The sequence below is a fragment of the Arvicola amphibius genome, chromosome 1, assembly GCF_903992535.2.
Source record: "Arvicola amphibius chromosome 1, mArvAmp1.2, whole genome shotgun sequence".
NCBI classification, from domain to species: Eukaryota; Metazoa; Chordata; class Mammalia; order Rodentia; family Cricetidae; genus Arvicola; species Arvicola amphibius.
Window position 1 is genome coordinate 5,515,237 of NC_052047.1, and position 19,370 is coordinate 5,534,606.

A 19,370-nucleotide genomic window follows, 5' to 3' on the forward strand; every position below is an offset into this window, starting at 1 on the left:
GAAGGGGATTCCAGATAAGAGGGGATGAGGACTCTAACAAGATTGAAGTAGAGGATTCTTGAGAACATAGAACCATGCACTTCGTTTGTGTCTGGTGAGTCTTACACTAAGGTGGACATGCAGATGATGTTCTGTCCAGGATAGCCTTGCCTTGGCAATAAAACTGCATCTCACCTCCTCAGTCCAACTAAGGCAGAATATTTAAGCACATTCTGTTACTGTTGTAATACCTTGTAGTCGTTAAAAGCTACTCCAAGTGACCCCATGAGATAGAAGGTTGTCAGCCAAGTTTAATTGTGAGTTTATATCTGAACTTTTGAATGCTTGGGCCAAGAAGGAATGGCTAATTGGATTTATTCTTTGTTTACCATTTAGATTTGTTTACATCAGTTTAAGCCTTGAGATTTTGTTCAGGTTTTTCTTAACTGAGCTTGATAAATAATTTGAAGTTTGCTTTCTGAAATGTGAGCATTTAGAAGCTTAAGCCGCCTTTTTGACAGTCTGCCTCTTTTCCCAACTCCCTCTTGGTTTAAATTAACAGAAGTAATAGTGATTTGGCCCTTCAAATATGGGATGTGCTACCCAGAAGGAAAGCAAACAAGACCATAGTAACAGTATATAGGTATTGACTGGAATGTGTTATTACAGAAATTCATAGGAGATAAGCATGACCTATTGGTCAAATCCTACACTAGTGAAAATCATCACGTGCCTTTAGCCAAAGCAAGCTAGGGTCAGAGGATGGTTTTGTAAGGCAGCCTGGAAACAATGGAGGCAGCAGAGTGGAGATGCCAGACAGGCACGAGGGAGCAGCTTGTTTCCGTCAGATTAGGTCTGCCGAGAAGAGGAGCACAGGACTAGGGCAGCAGGAAAGCCAATCCAAGAGCAGAACAAGGTGGGGTTGGACAACTCAGCTAACGTTTATAGAGTCCTCCCCGTCCACCAGTCATAGGGTCATCCTGTGACTAAATCACAGAGCACGGCTATTTGAGAAGTTGTTTTTATTATTCCAGCTCTACAGAGTGAGCAAATTATGCATGGAAGATTCAGCAATGGCTGGCAAGCTGCCAACATGTTGAACCCAGACTGTTTGCAAGCCTGACCTTGGGGTTTTACTCATTGTGTAGCTCACTGGATGTGCTTGGGGCTTTTTGGAACTGAGACGCAAGCTGGGGAGAGATTCCAAAACATAGCGGGAGGGTTCTGAGCTGGAATTTGCTTAACCCGACTCTGAGTTTCTTAAGGGATACCTGGACTTGTGGATGTAGAAAGCAAAAGGCAAAAGATAGAAGACAAGAACAGTTCTTGCTCGAGAAATATTGATTGAATCCAAATGACCACACAAACTTGCTCAGTGGGGAGATTGATAAAAGCTGGAGTGACAAAGTGATGTCACCTGATAAAATGTATAAAGTGATAAAATGTATTTCCCGAAGTACACAAACATGCCATTTCAAAAAAAAAAAAAAACCGTAAATGCCACACACTTAAACAGTATGCTGCTTAGAGCCACGCCCCTTGTGACATTTAACTCTAGTGCGAGGTTCCCACCCTGTCAGTAAGTTTCCTTTGCTTGCCTTACTGAAATGCAAAAAACAAAACCAAACAAAACTGTTTTCCTAAAACAGTAACCTCAAAGAGCTCTGGACTTTTCTAGAAAGTTAATATTGCTAATAGTCACATATTTGTCCAAGATGTACATTTACACTTTAATATTTAAAATTTTTAATAATGAAAATGTTTTTGTTAGGGAAAAGTGGCATTGTAAAAATAGAAAAATACATTGTTTCTTTCCCATTACCCCCCTGTTCCTCCTGGTCCCCTTTCTTTATCATCTTGCTGGAGACTCCTTTGCCAGCTGTGGTGCAGAGAAAATCCCAAACAACAGCCAGAGTGAGAGAAAGATGTCACAAAATGATGTGCATCCTAGTACTAGTCTGATCAAGACAGGCACAGGCATGTGCTGGCAGGTCTGAAGAGGGGGATGGAATCCTGTGGGGGTAATAGTGACCAGCAAGGATACTTCCTAAGGACAAGAAACGCACAACAGATGAAAGCAGTTCCTTAACATTCCTTCCTCGTGTGGTGCATCCTGCATGAGAACTTCCTATCTGTGCTCTCAGCTCAGCTGGAAGGAGACTTTCCAACAGAGCTTCCGTGCCCTTGTGCCAGATCAGCACACAAATGAAACAGCAGTGCTAAATGTGTGTGTGTGTGTGTGTGTGAAGTCTGAGCATCCATGTAGGTAGAGGCCAGAGGAGGGTGTCAGGGGATTGTTCCATCATATTCTGCCCTATTCCACTGAGACAGCATCTCTCAGGGAAGCTGGAGCTTGCTGCTTTTCGGGTAGACTGGCGCTGCATAGCAATGAAACTCAGTCCTGGAGGGAATCTCACTGAGGCTCGGGGAGTAAATAATTTACAAGTTTCAGGATGTCCCTAGAAATTGGGTTCATAAGGCCCCTCCGGTTCCAAGATTGTACAATAGGAGAGAGATCCTCCAGCCTATTGAGCTGCTCGCGTGCTGGGCAGGGAGCTCCAGGGATACATGACATGAGCTGTCTTTTGTGAGCTGTTGTTCAGCCCGGGGTGGGCTTCTCAGTGATGTAGCATTTGAGTTGTCCATGCTCCTGTAAGTGATCCCTCAAATAAACCCCATAAGAAACCCCAGTTAGTTACCTGGCTCACCAAGCTGCATTTTGGTAGAATTATTACTTTGGTCTGGTGTCATTTCCCTGTGTGGGTTTTTGGATTGAGTCTCCCCAAGAAAAGGTTTCCACAACAGGGTTGGTGTCCAGCAAGCTCTAGCTTCCTCTACTCCCAGTTCTGGAGTTACATAGGTGTGGGAGGCTACATCTGAATCTTTATGTGGTTGTTGTAGATTAGAATTCAGGTCTTCGTGCTTATACAGCAAAACTTCATACTCACTGCCTCTCCCCCTACCGCCCGCCAGGCCGCACTGAAGAATTTAAAGAACCATTGACAGGTACCTGGTGATTCTGCTATATTTTATAAAACATTTTTACATCTCTCTTTTTGGTCATGGTAAGGTCTATTGGCACAAACAGCACAGCCACAAAGTGTTCTTTGACTTTAATAACTCATCTTATATATATTTATATATTTATATTTCCTCTTATCTCCATTTCCTCAGCAAAAAGGGAAATAAAAATATTGATCTATAAAATAAGCGGATGATAACACGATGCCAAAAATAGCTTATGTTAAGTGCAAGGGGTGAAGCTTGAATGCAAGCTAAATTGCAGCAACATATTGATTCAACATTTAAATACGGGACCTGCAATAAAATAATCATTGAGATATGCTTCTTACTATTAATTGACATTTTAAAAACTACTTTCTATACACATATCCAGTTGTAACACTTGACAGTAGCATTATGGAGCGTGATAGAACTTTGGTACACACTGTAGATATGGATAGTGATGTCTGTAAATGAGATTCCCTCACCAGATGAAGCTCTACACAGACCAGCCACCTGAACCCACACTGTTCCCCCATACTGTTTGCCCCCAAGTTCCCAGAGTCCTCCCTGGAGTGCTCAGGACAGCCGAGCAAGGTTCACTGGATCCATATCGTGTTCCCTCTCTCGCTTCTCCTGGGTTCCACCGTCAGGTCTCCAAACGTGGAGAAGAACTGCTCCATTTCCTTCTGGAGCATGTCGTTCCGTTTCTCTGCATCCTCTTTGGCTCGCTCGGCGTTTCTCATCTTGATCTCTATCATGGTGAACTTCTTCCTTTCTTGATCCAGTTCATCGTGGAGACTCAGCATTTCTGTTTCCAAAGTCAGGTTCCGCTGTTCTAAGCTGTAGAGTGTGGGAAGGGGAAAAGAGAGACAAGTGAATTCTCTATCTCTGGAAGGTGAGCGTGAACGAGATCTGTTTTCTAAACTGTCTACAGCATTTACAAGATCAAAATGAGCCCTGTCAAAACAGGAAAGCCATGTCTAATAAGGTTTTCTTGGTGTTATTGATTTACTATTTGCTGCTGTGATTTATTGCCATCATCATAAGTCTCTAGGACATCTCTGGGAAGTGCTTGCTTGTCACTTCATGGTGAATGAGTAGAGTCAGCACAGACAAGCTGGAGACTCAAGCACATAGCACAGAAGGGACAGAGGTGGGCCAGCCTCCTGCACACTGCTGCAAGTTGGCTATACTGAACGGATGGGGTAGTGTGATGGAGGTGGAAAGGAAGGAAGATAATCACACAACTTTCTAGGGAAAATGTTTCAGCAATGATCATCATCATCAGGCTACATCTCCTGATGAGAATAGAGTTTTCAAGAGGATGTGGTCCTGCTATATGAAAGGACCAATAGTAACCCACATTGTAGCCAGGCATGGTGGGGCACACCTTTCATCCCAGCACTTGGTAGGGACAGGCAGGTGATCTCTGTGAGTTTGAGGCCAGCCTGCTCTACAAATCAAGTTCCAAGTATCTAGGGCTGCTACACAGAGAAACCCTGTCTCAAAAAACAAAATCAAACAATCAGCCAAACCAAACGAAACCTGCATGGTTGGCCAGAAGGTAGCATTGGCTGGAGCTGAATAAACATCCGACTTTCTGCTTTCTAGTCATGGTGCTGTCCACTGAGCGCTTAGCCCTGATGTCAGCTGTTCTCCCACATTGTTTCTCTCTTACAAGACATAGATACTTTGTATTTATGTAACTGTCCTTTCAATAAGTATAGAATTTAAAGTAGTTTCTTTATAAGTGACTATTTCTCTTGTGTTTGTTTATTGATGATTTTAGAAGAGGAGTATTAGAACTTGGTTCTTGATGGCTTTCTCTGCTAACAGCTGACCTGCACAATTCTCCTTTTCTGTGCTAAAGGATCATGGGGTTTCATTCAAGTTTGTCAGACCAGTGGAACCTGAAAAGCAGATTACCTAAATAGTAATGTAAAAAACAAAATTTCAATTATTTTTCTGTTTTGAAAAAGACAAGCCTACATGTTATCTGTACATTTGGTCAGATAAGCAGAGAGTTAAATCAAACATGAAGCTAGCATCCCTTTATGAATAACTTGAATCCAAAAACAAAAACAAAAAACAAAACAAAATCCTTTTTAGTGTGCAATAGCTAAGAAGACTATTTGCAATACACAATCAAATTTTCACTTAAGAGGTTGGAAGCGTGCTGGCTGTCACACAGGATTACCATACAATGCAACCTCTCTCTGTAGTCTCTAAAACTATTTTTAAACTAAATGCATTAGAAAAAACTGAAGCTTAAATACCAAGTGAAATAACCTGTGCAGAAAATGTATTAACATGCTCGTATGTCATCCAGAGACCAAAGGACTATGCAGAAAATAATAAAATAATAAGGAATCCCCTTAACACAAACACACAAAAGTGCTGGATAATTTTACAAACATTTTATGAGTGCTTGCCAAGGTTAAAGTTAAAATAGTAGTATTTTCAGATGTCGGGGCCCAGGAATAAATGCAATGTAGGATAGTAGGTAACACAATAGTGTTACCCTACACTGAAGCCTGAGAGGAGAGACCCTTCTCTTCTTCAGCTGGTGAGAGATGGAGACTCTGGTATAAGAGAAGCCAAATGTGCTAGTAGATTCAACTGAGATCTTGAGTCATGAGTTCTCTTTGTAAGTTAGGGAATAAAAACAAAATCTACTCAAGAATTTCTACGGGTGGCAGACTTGGATCATTAAAAAAGAGAATTACATTACTAGACATTAGACTCGAGAAACACAGAGTATCACATGGGCTAATAATTAGGAAAATTTATACAAGAAGCAAAAGTTAAGATAGATGGGGGAGTAGATTAAAAATGACCAATATACCTTAGTAAAGCTATGAAGAGAGAAAACAGAAGATGAGGAGATACAGCAGACACAGAAGGAATTGGTGTAATTGGCCATTGGTGAAAAAGAGATGCAGTATTAGATCAATAATCAAGCATGTATTTTGTAAATAAAGTAATGGAAGCAGCGCATGGTAGGTCTACAAGGAAGGAAGCCTTCCCTCAGTAGTGTCAGAAAGGCAGACTTGGGGGAAACCCTAAATATAAAAATGACATTTATTCCATGGTCTTGGATTGATTAGCACGGACCTGAATGATTCTGAACATCCTGTAGAGCATCACACTATCCAATACAAAACATAGACTCATAAGGATAAATGGACAAGTCCTGAACAATGTTATGTGACTTAAGATAGCTTTTTCAAAATTTCTACCTGTGAAGGAGAAAAATCAGCAAGCTACAGATTTAAGTAGTCTGACTGACAGCTACATGCAACTGTTATACAGTTATAAATTACAATTAAATAAAGTGTCCTAAACTAAGAAGAGAATAGATTAATCAAGCTAAAGAACTGATATAATATAAATGGATTTCTTTGAGTACAATTCAGTATTTTCTATGAACATAAAGGTGGAAACCGAGGAGTGGATGGGCAGGAAAGAATAGTAAACTCATACTTGTATTTGAGGCTGAAAACAATACATCTCATTGGTAGACAAAGGGAAACACTCCAGCACTCATTCTGCCCTCTCTCTCTCTCTCTCTCTCTCTCTCTCTCTCTCTCTCTCTCTCTCTCTCTCTCTCTCTCTCTCTCTCTCTCTCTCTCTCTCTCTCTCTCTCTCTCTCTCTAACCATCCGTAGTATTGATGCGGTGGAGTTAGGAGAATGTGAAGAAGTGTGTAATCTTCACAACAATGGCAGAAAAGTAATGAGAGTACCAATCGTTGCACATCCCATGTGCTGGGTGTGCAACAGCCTCCCCTGACCTCTCCCTTGGCTTGGTAGGGGGAGAGAAAGCTTAGAGGCATGGGTCACTGAAATGACACGCTCTTTAAAAGTTCTGCTGTTTGTCAAGCTATCTGAAAAGCACTACAACAGATCTCATGGCACACATCCATCCCGGTCCTAGGAAGGAAGACACCTCATAAGACGGCAATCTTTTTAAATACCATCCGGTATTATAGCGCCATGGAGAAACATACAAAGGCTCATTTTCTTTCAATGAAACTCACAGAAAGACTTTGGCAAGGGAAGTAATTTTCCAGTCGCCTAAGCAGTTTTTTAATTTATATTTAATTATCCATAGCTTATGAAAGTATGCTATTTTTTGTTTTGCAATTAATCATTAGATGGGAAACTCATTACAATATGTTAAAGACAACTGTGTATATCATCCATTTATCTATCATCTCTGTACTGAAGATATATACATATATCACATCATATAATTTCATAACTAAGTGTAGAGTGTGAAGCTATCAAGGCAGTTGATAGAGTCAAATTATTAACGACCCCAGCAAGCTATTCATGAAGAGGTGCTCTGATACACATGGCTCAAACCTGGGTGCCCTGAATCTCAGCACTGCTTCTCCTTACCCCATAATTCAGCATTTGTTGCTGTACAGTGCACTAAAGGAGCACAAACTTAAACTATTTATAATTCCGTGACCATGGCAGGGTTGGGTGAGCTTTGGGTCACTGGCATAAGGGTTTGTCTGTGAGTTCTGCAATCCAGGCTAGATGGAGCGCTGACTTTCAGGAGCACAGTGGACACAGAACACAGCTACTGGCCCTCAATTCACCCAGGCTGCTTCCCCAAGCAATCTGCTAAGCAAACCGTGCGCCCAGATCATAAGCAGGGAGCATAAGTTGCTGTGAAATAGATTTTAACATAGCCATGCTCTCATAATCATGTAGCTTGCACCTCGCTCGGAACACATTTCTCTAAGCCAGTCCATGGAACGTGTCCGCTCTGGATCACCACACATTCCCTGTCAGAGAAGGGACTGGAAAATGAGCCCTGAACATCCTGGGTCACCTTGGACCAGTCGTCTCTCAGAGCTCATCAGATTTTTCCCAGTCTGAGATGGCTGGAAGCTAAAAATACTGTCTCAGAAGTAAATGGTTGAAAAACGGAAATAAAACTTGTCTTTGCTTTTGAAATTTCATCCTAACGTTTTACCCAGCTTCTGGTTTTACTGTTTCTTTGCTTATGTTACCAATGAAAACAACAGGCTGTTGTCTGTCCCTCAGGGCCCTTTACCACAGACAGGGATATTTATTAATCATTGAAGAGGATCTTATTTTATCCCAGAAACAAGGCCCAGTGACCTCTTATGTGCTTTTGATCTGAGGTAGATGCTACCTAACTTCCCCTACATTCCATAGCTGGCAAATGACAAACCCACGATCCGAATCAGATCTCCCGGGTGGAGCATGCTTGCTTCCGGACGACTCAGTGCCTCCGTGGGAAGCTGTCACCACTCTCTGATCACGCTAATGATGTCCGAGTTTTCTCACCTTTTTATCCTGGACTCATACTCGATCTTCTGCTTGGTCATCTCCTGTTTCAGACTGGACACTAAGCTGTGAAGTGCACTGTGGTTGCCGGTGCTGTTGCCGACAAAGGTCTCACTGTTATCACTGCTGCTGGTGGCACGGCTACTTCGACCACCCACACTCCTGCGGTCACTTTTGTTCTCGTAGTCCCCAGGATGGGCAAGGTCATCCTGCGGGGGTCCATCTAAAACAGGGTCCTCAAAGTTCCCACCGTAAAAGTCTTGCTCTGGGCAGGTGGTGGTGGAGGAGCGGCAGGAGTTGGAGTTCTCGGGGAGGGAGATCTCACACGAGGAGGTGGACCACGTGGCACTGCCCACGCTCTGCTTGTCGTCGAGGTTCATCAAGGAGAACTGCTGATGGACGTTGTCGTAGGTGGAGAGCCTGTTGTGCTGGCCTGACTCCGCAGTCTGCTCCTTCGGCTTGTTGTCACGCAGGGTCACGTAGCCGTTGGGCAGCCAACTCATGTTACGACCATTCAAGGGGTTCCCTACGGTGTCTGTGTTCAAAACACCTAGGCGGACCGTTCCATTCTGTACACTGTGAGTGCCCATTTTGGTACCAGAGCTCTTCAGGGAAGAGGTCCTTCTGGCTTGTAAACTCCCATTAGGAGTGGTTTGGATTCTCTCGACACCTTCTGCGTTACTGCTGCTGAACGACCCGTTGGTGACTATCCCGCTACCCTTATTGAAGGCTGGGTTCTTTTTGACCGTGAGAGGGGGACTCCTAGAGATATCCAGCTTGTGAATACTGTTTCTTGGGCTGTTGGTTTTGCTGCCTGATAGAGCTGTGGGGGATCCATTGTCCATGCTGCTTCTCTTGGGGGACTCAGACTTGTCCCAAGAGCACCGTCTGCCGGGACTCTCCTTGGTGTTGTTATTTTCCTTGTTCTGCAACTGACCCATAGTGGCTTTCTTATGACCGTCATTGTTGTTGCTGCTCAGTCCATCTTGAGGCTCTGTGTCCTTGGGGAAGAGACGGCCATGTTTACTAATCATCACTGACATTAACTGCTGGACCACCACGGTGCCTGCAATTACAGAGAAAACAAAATAGAGTGAGTGAGGTGGTTTTGATGTGTTTCCATTTTGAATTGGACTCATGAGGAGAGATATTTAGAAAAAATTTACTATGACTATTACCAATAAGAACTTATACTCGTGATTATATATTAGCGATACAAGCTAGTTTCTTGAGCATCTAGTCTGTGCCATGAACTGTAAAAACATGGATATATGTATGTATGTATATCTATACATATATATATGCGTGTGTGTGTATATATATATATACACAAATAATCAGTATTACATTATTTTAAAGATTAATTATTTTGACTAGGGTCACCAAACTAACAGAAGTCAGATTTCTGGCCTTGAAGTCAGAGTAATATGTTTTAGAGCCAGGACTTTCTTTTACATGGAGCACTTATTGAAAGTTTAACATTTCCAGTATTAAATGCTTAAAAGAGGTCATGTTAATCTAAACCATCACTGTTGCTTTAGTATTGTATTTGGGTAGAGCCTCAGATGGCCTATGGTGTGGACATGGTCCATCTTTTTACTACAATAAGCCAATGAAGTTCCATGTGACTTTTGTCATTAAAAAGATTTAGGGCTAAGGGACATTGGCTAGAACAGTAGAGTAAGGACCTCTAAAAGTCCTCTTTTCCATAAAAGCACCAACAGCATTTTTCAGAACCAACCTTTTCAGAATTATGGAAATTAACTTAAATATGTATGCATTTTGGAGAAATCTCAATAAAGGAGTGTCTCCATGCTGTTTTGAGTTGCTTGGAATATCGTGATATTGGTTCCCATCATTGTAGAAGACAACTAACAACGAACACATCCCGTGACAACCAACGGTCTGGCAGCCAGGGCAATAGAGCTGTATCAGGAGGAAGCCCAACGCTCTGTCCTGGAGAGCTGCCATCATTTGAAGTCTAGTTTTCCTCCTGAAGACTCCATTCAATGGTGACTTATGGGATGCAATTAGAAGCTTGCTTTACGTAAAAAGCTTTGTTCCCAATTAGTTACATAAAGCATCTCAAAACCATCCTTTTCATCTGAATCAATGAGTAAGAGTTAAAACAGAAAACACTGTACCAATCCAGATAGTAAAGGACAGCCCTGGGAATGAAACCGTGTTGCTGAGACTTTAGACAGCGACCGTCTCCCTTACTTTCAGTCTCTGGAGAGAAGGAAGAAACCTGTAAGCTCTCACCTCTGGCTGCTCTTGAAGCACAAACAGAAACGGTAGGCTGATTGAACTTGTGACCTGCCTGCCCAGCTGAGTGTTGACTTGGCTCAGCAGGTGTACAGAACCTCTTGAGAGACATAAGGAATTTTATTGGCTCTAGGCATTTAAACAACTCTTTACTCACTCACTGACAACTGAGTACACAATATATAGATGTAAAAGCTCCATGTAATTAAAAGGATGGACTTATAGAATTGTTATTAAGACGATGAACAATAACACAGAAGCAACGCGGAAGGAGAATCACATGCAAGGTCCCAACATGTTAATAAACTTGCTCACTTCTCAACAACAACAAAAAGAGACATTCAGAGCAAAGTACCACTGATTCACTGAAAAAAAAAAGAGCTGATTTCAAGGAAGTCCAAACACTGTAGTTACTAGAAATGCTTTAAGTCAGCTAATTGGGCTACCTGGGAGCAGCAGCCAAATGTAGGATATAGCTGCCCTTTAAAGCAACACTCCACCCAAACACTTAAATTCAGTCTAAATAGGAAAAATGTTACTCTTATCTAAGTTCTGCATACTGTTTCTACAATGGTTCAAAATTCAAAATTTATTATTTCCATTGTGGCAGGGTAGCTGCTAGACCTATGTTTATGGCTCATAAACATTATATACATTTCTTGTTAAAAGGCAGATTCCAATGTAATAGTCACTGGGTGGGAGGTGAGACGCTGTGTTTATGTAGGTTTCATACGACAGCAAGAAAGTCTAGAAACAGTACTGTCATCTGGAAGCTTCACCGCTTCAGGACCTGCCTGGACACAGCTGCGTCTGAATTTGCATTTTACACTGCTCCTAGACGATTCCTCTGTGTCGGTGAGACGCTGTAATAGGTGGGAACACTCCAAGTGTCTCACGCACAAAAAGCCCAGGAGACAGAATACAGTACTTTTTTTCAGATGAGGGTATCGAGGTCGGGAAAGGTTAACATCTTTGCTTAAGGTCACAGATGAATAATGATCAAGGTGAAGTTTAATACCCATCTGTTGTCAGACACTTCCATGCTAGGATTTAAAAATGGAGTGGCAATAACTAAATCTAGGCTGATTTTAACAAGGAAGCTAAAGGCAAGTTTTACTGAATCACCAGCAATTATAACAGCGTTGCAGGCAGAAAAGCAAGACAATGAAAATGCTTTGTGGGTCCATTCAGCTTCTCTTTCCCAGTAATCTCTGCATCTTTAGTCACATTTTCAACACAGTGAGTCTAATACAAAAATTTCAAAGAAATTGACACGGTCTGGGCTGGGGAGACAGCTCAGCAGAGAGGTCAGTTCCCAGCACCCACGTGTGGTGGCTCATCGTAACTGCAGCTCGAGGATAGGTGACAGCCTCTTTTAGCCTCTTCAGGAACCTGCGTGAGCTGTGAGTGCTCACATGAAGACATAATGGCATGCATACGTATGGATAAAAATAGAACAGGAATGTTTAAAGTGGTCCTCAACCCTCTCATCACTGAAAGCAAGAGCGTGACACTTCTTGTTTGTGTGACAGGCAGAGCTGTGAGGATTGACAGCTTCCATTACAAATGGCTTTGCCTAATACTGGGGGAAAATGAACCCTTTCTTCCATCCCTGGAATAATAGTATTTGAAGCTTCGCTGCTTTTTATGATCGTTATGGATTCTGGGCGACATTTAATTAACCGGACAACAAATTTCCCGTGTTTTCAAGATGAGCTTGTGAGCATCCAAGATAAAGTGTGCCCGTCACAAGGCAGAGTGAGTGTCATGGCCCCACAGATTGAGAATATTCTTTCTTGTGTGTTGGGACGTTTTCTGCTACCTAGTCTCGGGGATGAGTGATGATAATAGTCTCCCACAAAGGGACTTTCAATTCTGTAACTGGTGATGATGATGTGTGCCTGCTACCGCATGAGCTAGCTCTGCTTCCTTTCTTCCATTCCTGGCTGTCGTTTGCTTCCTGAGAATGCTGGTGCAGAGAATCCAGTCCCAGTAATGAGGTCTAAGCAGTTGTAATCACCAGCCTCTTATGCAGAGTCCAAGCTAACTCTGGAATCACACTGAGCTGTCCAATCCAGCAATTCCCTCATGGCTCATATCATTCTGTGCAGGTTAAATTAAAAAGCCATATCCAGGCAGTTTGCTTTATAAGCATTGGCCAAGAATCTAATTTTCCTGTAAAGATACATAGGCAGTATTTTATACACTATAACTTCAAATTATATGTTTGTAGCAAATATGTATATAGCTGTCATTTTCTATGTCTGAAGATATCCAATGAGTTATGGCAAGTGTACATAGCCCTGGAAAAACTACCTAATTATAATATGGTTAATTTCCCCTGTGCCCTCTTGCTGTCAGCCTTTTACCCACATCTCCTGCTCATGGTCATCATTATTGTGATTTCTATGGCTACAGTTTTACTTTTGCTAGAAGTTAATATACAAATGCAATTATACAGCTGTTCAGTTCCATTTATGTTGCTGTGTTAAAACACCCCAACAAATAACAACTTAGGGGAAAAGGGGGACTTTTCTAAGTTCACAATTCTAGGATACAGTCCATCATAGCAGGGAAATCAAGCAGGAGCCACAAAAGGTCACATCATGTCCGCAGTCAAGAGCAGAGAGATGAGTCACGCATGCGCAGTGTTCCGCCAGCTTTCTCTGGGCCCCACACAAGGGAACGGTGCCCGCATTCAGGCTGGATCTTCCGTATCTATCGTGGTAACCCACAGGACCGTCTGATCTACATGGTCTTTCACTGAGACTCCTTTCTCAGTGACTCTAGGACGCCAAGTAAAGCAGCTACCACAGCAGCCTTCGGTGTCCAGGAATCTGAACTTTAATTTGTTGTTCGTAGTATTTCAGTATATAGATATGACTTTATACATGATTGCCTTTTCTCTTATTCTAATTTTTATTGAATATGTTCCTTGACCTTTTCATATATGTATATAATCCATTCTGGTTGTTCCTATCAGTACCTTTTCTAATGCCCCTCCCACCATGATCCATTTCTCCTCTGCCTACAAGACTTTCACACCCATCTCTTTCTATTTTATTATGTGATGCTTGTCTGTTTTATCTGCGTGGCCAGACAGAAAGCATCCTTATGTCTATTAAATTCTTTAGATGGTAATTAAGTTTTTTGGATTATCTTATACCCAAACTATGATGCTAACTTGCATTTCCCTCAATATCAGAAAAGAGTAGCTAAGTGAGCAAAGGCGATAGGTACACACTCGATAGCTTTGTCTGTCATCCTCAAAATGTAGAATAAAAATCTTAGGACTCGCAAGAAAGGAAGAGCATCGTACTTTCTTTGAGACTAAACTCTGAGTGAAACTAAAACTAGTTATCCCTTCTTCTAAGTGGCATAGTAAACTCAGAGATGTTCAACTGAGTCATTTTTAGGAAACAATGATAATAGTACTCACAGGTTAAAAAAAGAAAAATCATCCATTCTTTAAAGTTGCTAGAACTAACTAGAGGTAGACTATTAATGGAAGCAGTGTGGAAAGTTTTGTAATTGGAATAGTAATAATTCCTTTAGGTTTCAACCAGCAAGTAAACAGCATTGTCGTATAAAAAGCCAAATTTGTTTACCATTTAAAATCATTATATCTCTTCCAACTAAAAGATACTTATAAACTAAAAGTAACCTGACCGTTGCACTGGATGGCAAAGCGAGCTCTGTCTCCGAATTTTCGGTGATCAGCTAATCCGTATATGTTCATTCGTAACGGGGTGCTATTGTGGAATTATTTTACAATTTTAAGTTGAGTAATATGAAGAAAACTCTCTTCTCAAAAGAAAATACTTTCCAATTAAAGATAAAGCATTGGGAAACTGCAGTCTCACTTACTTTAGTTCGTTGAAAGAAGACTAGGTACACGCCAGCCAGGGCCAACCACTGGGTTCTTTCCTGGTGAGGGCATAAGGCCCATCATTCACTTACCCTCCATTATGGTCAGAGGATCTTCAACCTTTGGGCGCAGGATGTTTGGGCCAAAGACCGTTGCCAAGTTCTGGGCGCTCATCTTGTTAATTCCCGAATAGGACTGTACTTCATCCAGGAACCTGGTGGTGGCAGGATTACCATTGAAACAGTGAGATTCAATGTCTTAGTGGAATCAAGTGGATCACTGGGAAATGTATGAACTGAAATATGTTCCGGGATGACTATGGAAACAAAACTATATGGAGATTCAAACACCTCTCACTGCTATGCGCAGAGATTACAAATGCTGAGACATCAGGGCTTGGAACTGTATGGAAGAACTTCTCCAGCTTGGTGCAGTTTCATCTGCACTGTTAATTAAGTGTGTTTGGATGTTATTATGGATTTTGAGCATCAATTACACACATTCCCTTCTGTTGTGGTTTATGTGAATGTCCCTCAAGGGTTCGTTTGTTGAAGAATTTCTGATAGTGTTTGGAAATGGGGGAACCATCAAAGATGGGGTCTAGAGGGAGGTTCCAGTCATCAAGGGGGTGTCCTTGAGGGAGATATGGAGAATTGGCTCCTCATGGACAACAGTGGAGAGAGAGAGAGACAGAGACAGAGACAGAGAGACAGACAGAGAGACAGAGAGACAGAAAGAAACAGAGAGAGAGAAACAGAGAGAGAAACAGAGAGAAAAACAGAGATGGGGAGAGAGAAACAGAGAGATGGAGAGAGAGGGAGAGGGAGAGAGAGAGAGAGAGAGAGAGAGAGAGTTGCAAAAAGACAAAGGTAGTAAAGCTTCAATCCTTGTCGTTTGAGCAACTAGACCTGGAGCTGACTTTAAAGACATCTGTGGGGAAACAATAAAGCTCCCGGACATTGTGCAAACTGAAGAAAAACACGGCGATTTGAAATGCAATAAATAAAGGCAGCATATGGCACCAATAAAGGATACGTGAAGATTTAAGACAGCCCTGGTCACTAAACAAATGGCTTTTTGTCCCATGTTCCTTCCTAGTTCTCCTGCCTCACTACAGGATCTAAGTGTCAGGATGGAGCACGAATGACCTGAAAATCCATCTGATACTCTGAAACTGCAATGAATCAACCACTAATTCTTGAAAATTGATTCGCTTAGGTATTTTGTTTTAGTAATAAAAACACACGACTAGCCTGTGTCTAATGTCTTGGATATTACTAACGATACATACATTCAGTGAGAGACCAGCACAGAAGATCATCTAGTAAAATCCCTGGTTCCATAGAAGAGGAGCCACTATTGTCATGGGGAGTTTGTGAGCTCCAGTTACGATCTATTAAAACGTAACTGCAAATATTTTTTGGAACTAAAATGTCGATTCTATTGATGAAAAACTACAAATACATATACCTCAATTTACTCTGATATATATATTTACACCAAAGAATAAAGAGCACCAAATAGTCCATCCTCGGGCAGTTTCAGTAGGAAAACCATTCTGTTTCCAGCACCCACATTGCGTGGGTCACAGCTATTCCAGACCCAGGCAATCCACCTTCTGGCTTCTGCTATCACCAGCTACACACTTGGTATATACAGAGATGATGGTCACACACACATATAAAAATTTAAAAAAATAAAGTTAAAAGATCTGTCTAAGTATTTCAAGAGAAGTATTTTTATTGTGTAGAGACTTGCAGTAGATATAAGCAAGCTTATTTTCTCATTTTCTTGAGGAGGAGGCAAACTTCTCTTGCCTAACGCAATAACCTGAATGCATGAAAAACTGGTGAAGTTTGTAAATATGTGTTGGTTAAAACATTTTCTTGCTTTTGAAGGTGTGACGTTGAAGGCCCTACTTGTTTCTAAAGTCAGCAATTGCTAGAAAGAGATCTGATGGAGGTCTGGGAATTCCTACCTACTTACATTGTCTGTGAAGGCCACAGTGCCCCCAGTACCCTGAGTCTCATGGTAACCGTGTGAAGTATCTGGTTTTATTTCCTCTTTTTACTTGTGAAAAGTAGGGAAATTCAGCTGGGCGGTGGTGGCTCACGCCTTTAATCCCAGCACTCGGGAGGCAGAGGCAGGCGGATCTCTGAGTTCGAGGCCAGCCTGGTCTACAAGAGCTAGTTCCAGGACAGGGTCTAGAAACTACAGGGAAACCCTGCCTCGAAAAAAAAAAGAAGAAGAAAAGAAAAGTAGGGAAATTGCATAAAGAGGTAGAAGAAAATAGTCCATGACAGACTGCATTCCCAAGTCAGCTTATTCGTCCTATGGCCCACATGTTGCTCTTTGGAGCACAAGACACAAATGACTTTGATGAAAACTCAGATCAATATGGCTTAAATGTGTGGTGGTAAGAGCTATTTTAAAAATCATCAAATTATAAAGTCAAACAAATTTTAGAGCTCAGGAACTTTTGGCAATATCTCTGTCAAATTTATTAACTAGCTGTGAGACTAACATGGATTCTCAGGTTGCTTTATTCATTGCAACAAGTAAACTACCGCCAAATTAACTACAATGCTGTCTGGCTTACTTCGTGTTTGGGGAAGTTCTTACCTGCAGATGTACTTCAGGAGGTTGTAGTTAACCACTGGCAAACTCCTCACTTGCTTCATTAATTCCTTAGTACCCTGAGCACAAACGAGAAGAGGGTGAATGTACGTCGTCTTTCCTTGCGCTAGTCTTAAGATTCAAGCAGATAGGAAATAGCCAGACAGGCTTTGAGGCTGTTGTTATTAATTTTTTAAAATATAGTCAGAAAATGATCCCACCATGAGAACGTTCCACTGTCACATAGAACAGGTTAGAAATATTTTCAAAGACACACAGATACTTTAAGTACCCCTATAAATAAAGTCACATATCATGTGATGACGTGTCAGTCAAAGAAGTGTTACAATAGACTATCATTCAGAGATGCCATGTGGTCTCTGCACAATAAGCCAACTGCCTAGAGCCACCCCCACTCCCCCAGGGCAGGTGTGCAACAGGAGGTCACCGTTGCGGAAACTGTTTGAAAGTGAGGCTATTTTAAACATAAAACATTCTTTGAGGTTGGTTTATAAACAGAAGACAGCTGTATTTGCAATAAAGTTATCTGCAAATAATAAACAGCGTTGAGGTAGTGGCTGCCATACACAGTCAGACATGCCCAGAATCTAGCGCCTCTCTGCACACACGCGTCTAGGACATGTCTACATTCTATAGTTAGGGCTAGGGCATTGATTGATAGGGAAGACTGATTCAAGGGATTTTCACAAAGGATAAATTTCTGTGGTTTTGATGATTGTAGAGTGTCCTCTAACATACAAAGGACACAGAGAGGTCAGTTGATAATGGGATCTGGTTTATTCTTTCTTTACATGGTGAGGTGGTATGTATTTTAGGTTTCATAAGACAGATGACCTCTGTTTCAGCAACTTAAGTATTCTCTTTCGGTAGAAAAGAAGCTCCAGACAATGCTATGCAACACACAAAATAACGAGTGTTTATGTAAAGAGGCAGCAATTCCAGCTGTGAATACCAAGACACTGGTAGAGAGAACATGTTTTTCCACAGTGTTGAGACCATTGGACGCTATGGGCAGAAGAGTAAAATTACCCTCACCCTGTCTTCCTCACACCATAGACAAAAATGGAGTCCTCAAGGATTGCAGCTCTCAGTGTGAGAACTGAAGCAAGAGCTAAAAAAGCATGTGCTAAATCCTTATGATCGTCCATTTAAAAAAGCTGCTTGGCCAGGAAACAGAAAGCGCAATAAACATGGGTAAATCAGATTTTATTAAAACTGTTAAAAAAAACTTCTGATACAAAGTTTTGATAAAATACAGCATCTGGAAGGTGAAGAGATAACACATGGAATGGAAGAACTATTTTCAAGTCATATAAATATTTGTATCTAAACTGTATTTACAGTTCAACAACAATAGACAAATATGGTTGCATTCCATACATGAAGATTCAACCAAGTGTTCTGTACTGAACATGGGCAGACATTTCCTAAATAGCCCTCAAATCATTATTTTAGAACCCCTGTATTGTATTAGGTTTTATACATATCTAGGACTGACTTCAAGTATACAGGAATCTGTGCATAGACTATACAAATAATATACACTTTCATATAAAAGACACTAATATCACAGGCTTAGGCATCCTCAGGGAATGCTGGAATCAAGCCCTTTAGGGATTAGATCAAAAATGCAGTAGTCATCCTCAGGGATCTACCACTTGTCATGTGGGAGAGTCTACACTAACTAAATGTCAGCTCCTGATGGCGGAGAGGTGGAGAAGCTGGGAACGGCACTATTTGCTGATAAGGTTTGAAAATCCACGGCCTCTTAAGGCATAGTTTGAGTAGTCCAAAAATCTCACCTCTTGGGTACATAAGTAAGACACGTGTAAATGTGTCAGTGCAAACTTGGTGGGTACACGGGCATTCATGGAGACATTATTCAATAACCAAATATCGGAAGTAAAATAGGTGTTCTTTACTGAAGAATGGATGAAGAGAGAATATAATTTGGAATTATAAGAAATGAAATACTGACGGGTGGCACAGCATAAATGAATTCGGGAATGGAAGGAAGAGGTCACAAGACAGACAAGACACCAGACAGTGAGATGAATGTCTGGAAGAGGTGAGTCTATAAGGGAAGCAGCTTATAGAAATGGGAAAATAAGGACTGAGGACTGTTTGGGGATAATAAAAACGTTACATATTCTAATATTAGATTTTGGTCATGCTTGAACAGCTTGGAGAATATATTAAAAGATACCGAAACACATACTTTCAAAGGTTGATTTACAGTGAACAAATAATATCACACACACACACACACACACACAAATGGTTTTTAAC

General features: G+C 41.4%; 1 protein-coding gene across 4 annotated transcripts in view; it reads right to left on the reverse strand.

Moving 5' to 3' along the window:
• Positions 1-2,978: 2,978 nt before the first annotated feature.
• Positions 2,979-19,370, reverse strand: part of Arhgap24 (Rho GTPase activating protein 24) — a 217,841-nt gene continuing 201,449 nt past the window's right edge. For all 4 annotated transcript variants that reach the window (XM_038343977.1, XM_038343968.1, XM_038343960.1 and 1 more), the window contains 4 exons: positions 17,067-17,140; positions 14,537-14,658; positions 8,312-9,377; positions 2,979-3,825 (listed from right to left, as the gene is read on the reverse strand). In XM_038343977.1, the coding sequence (XP_038199905.1) occupies positions 3,582-3,825; positions 8,312-9,377; positions 14,537-14,658; positions 17,067-17,140 (1,506 nt within the window). In that variant the 3' untranslated portion in view covers positions 2,979-3,581. The remainder of the gene's footprint in view (positions 3,826-8,311; positions 9,378-14,536; positions 14,659-17,066; positions 17,141-19,370) is intronic.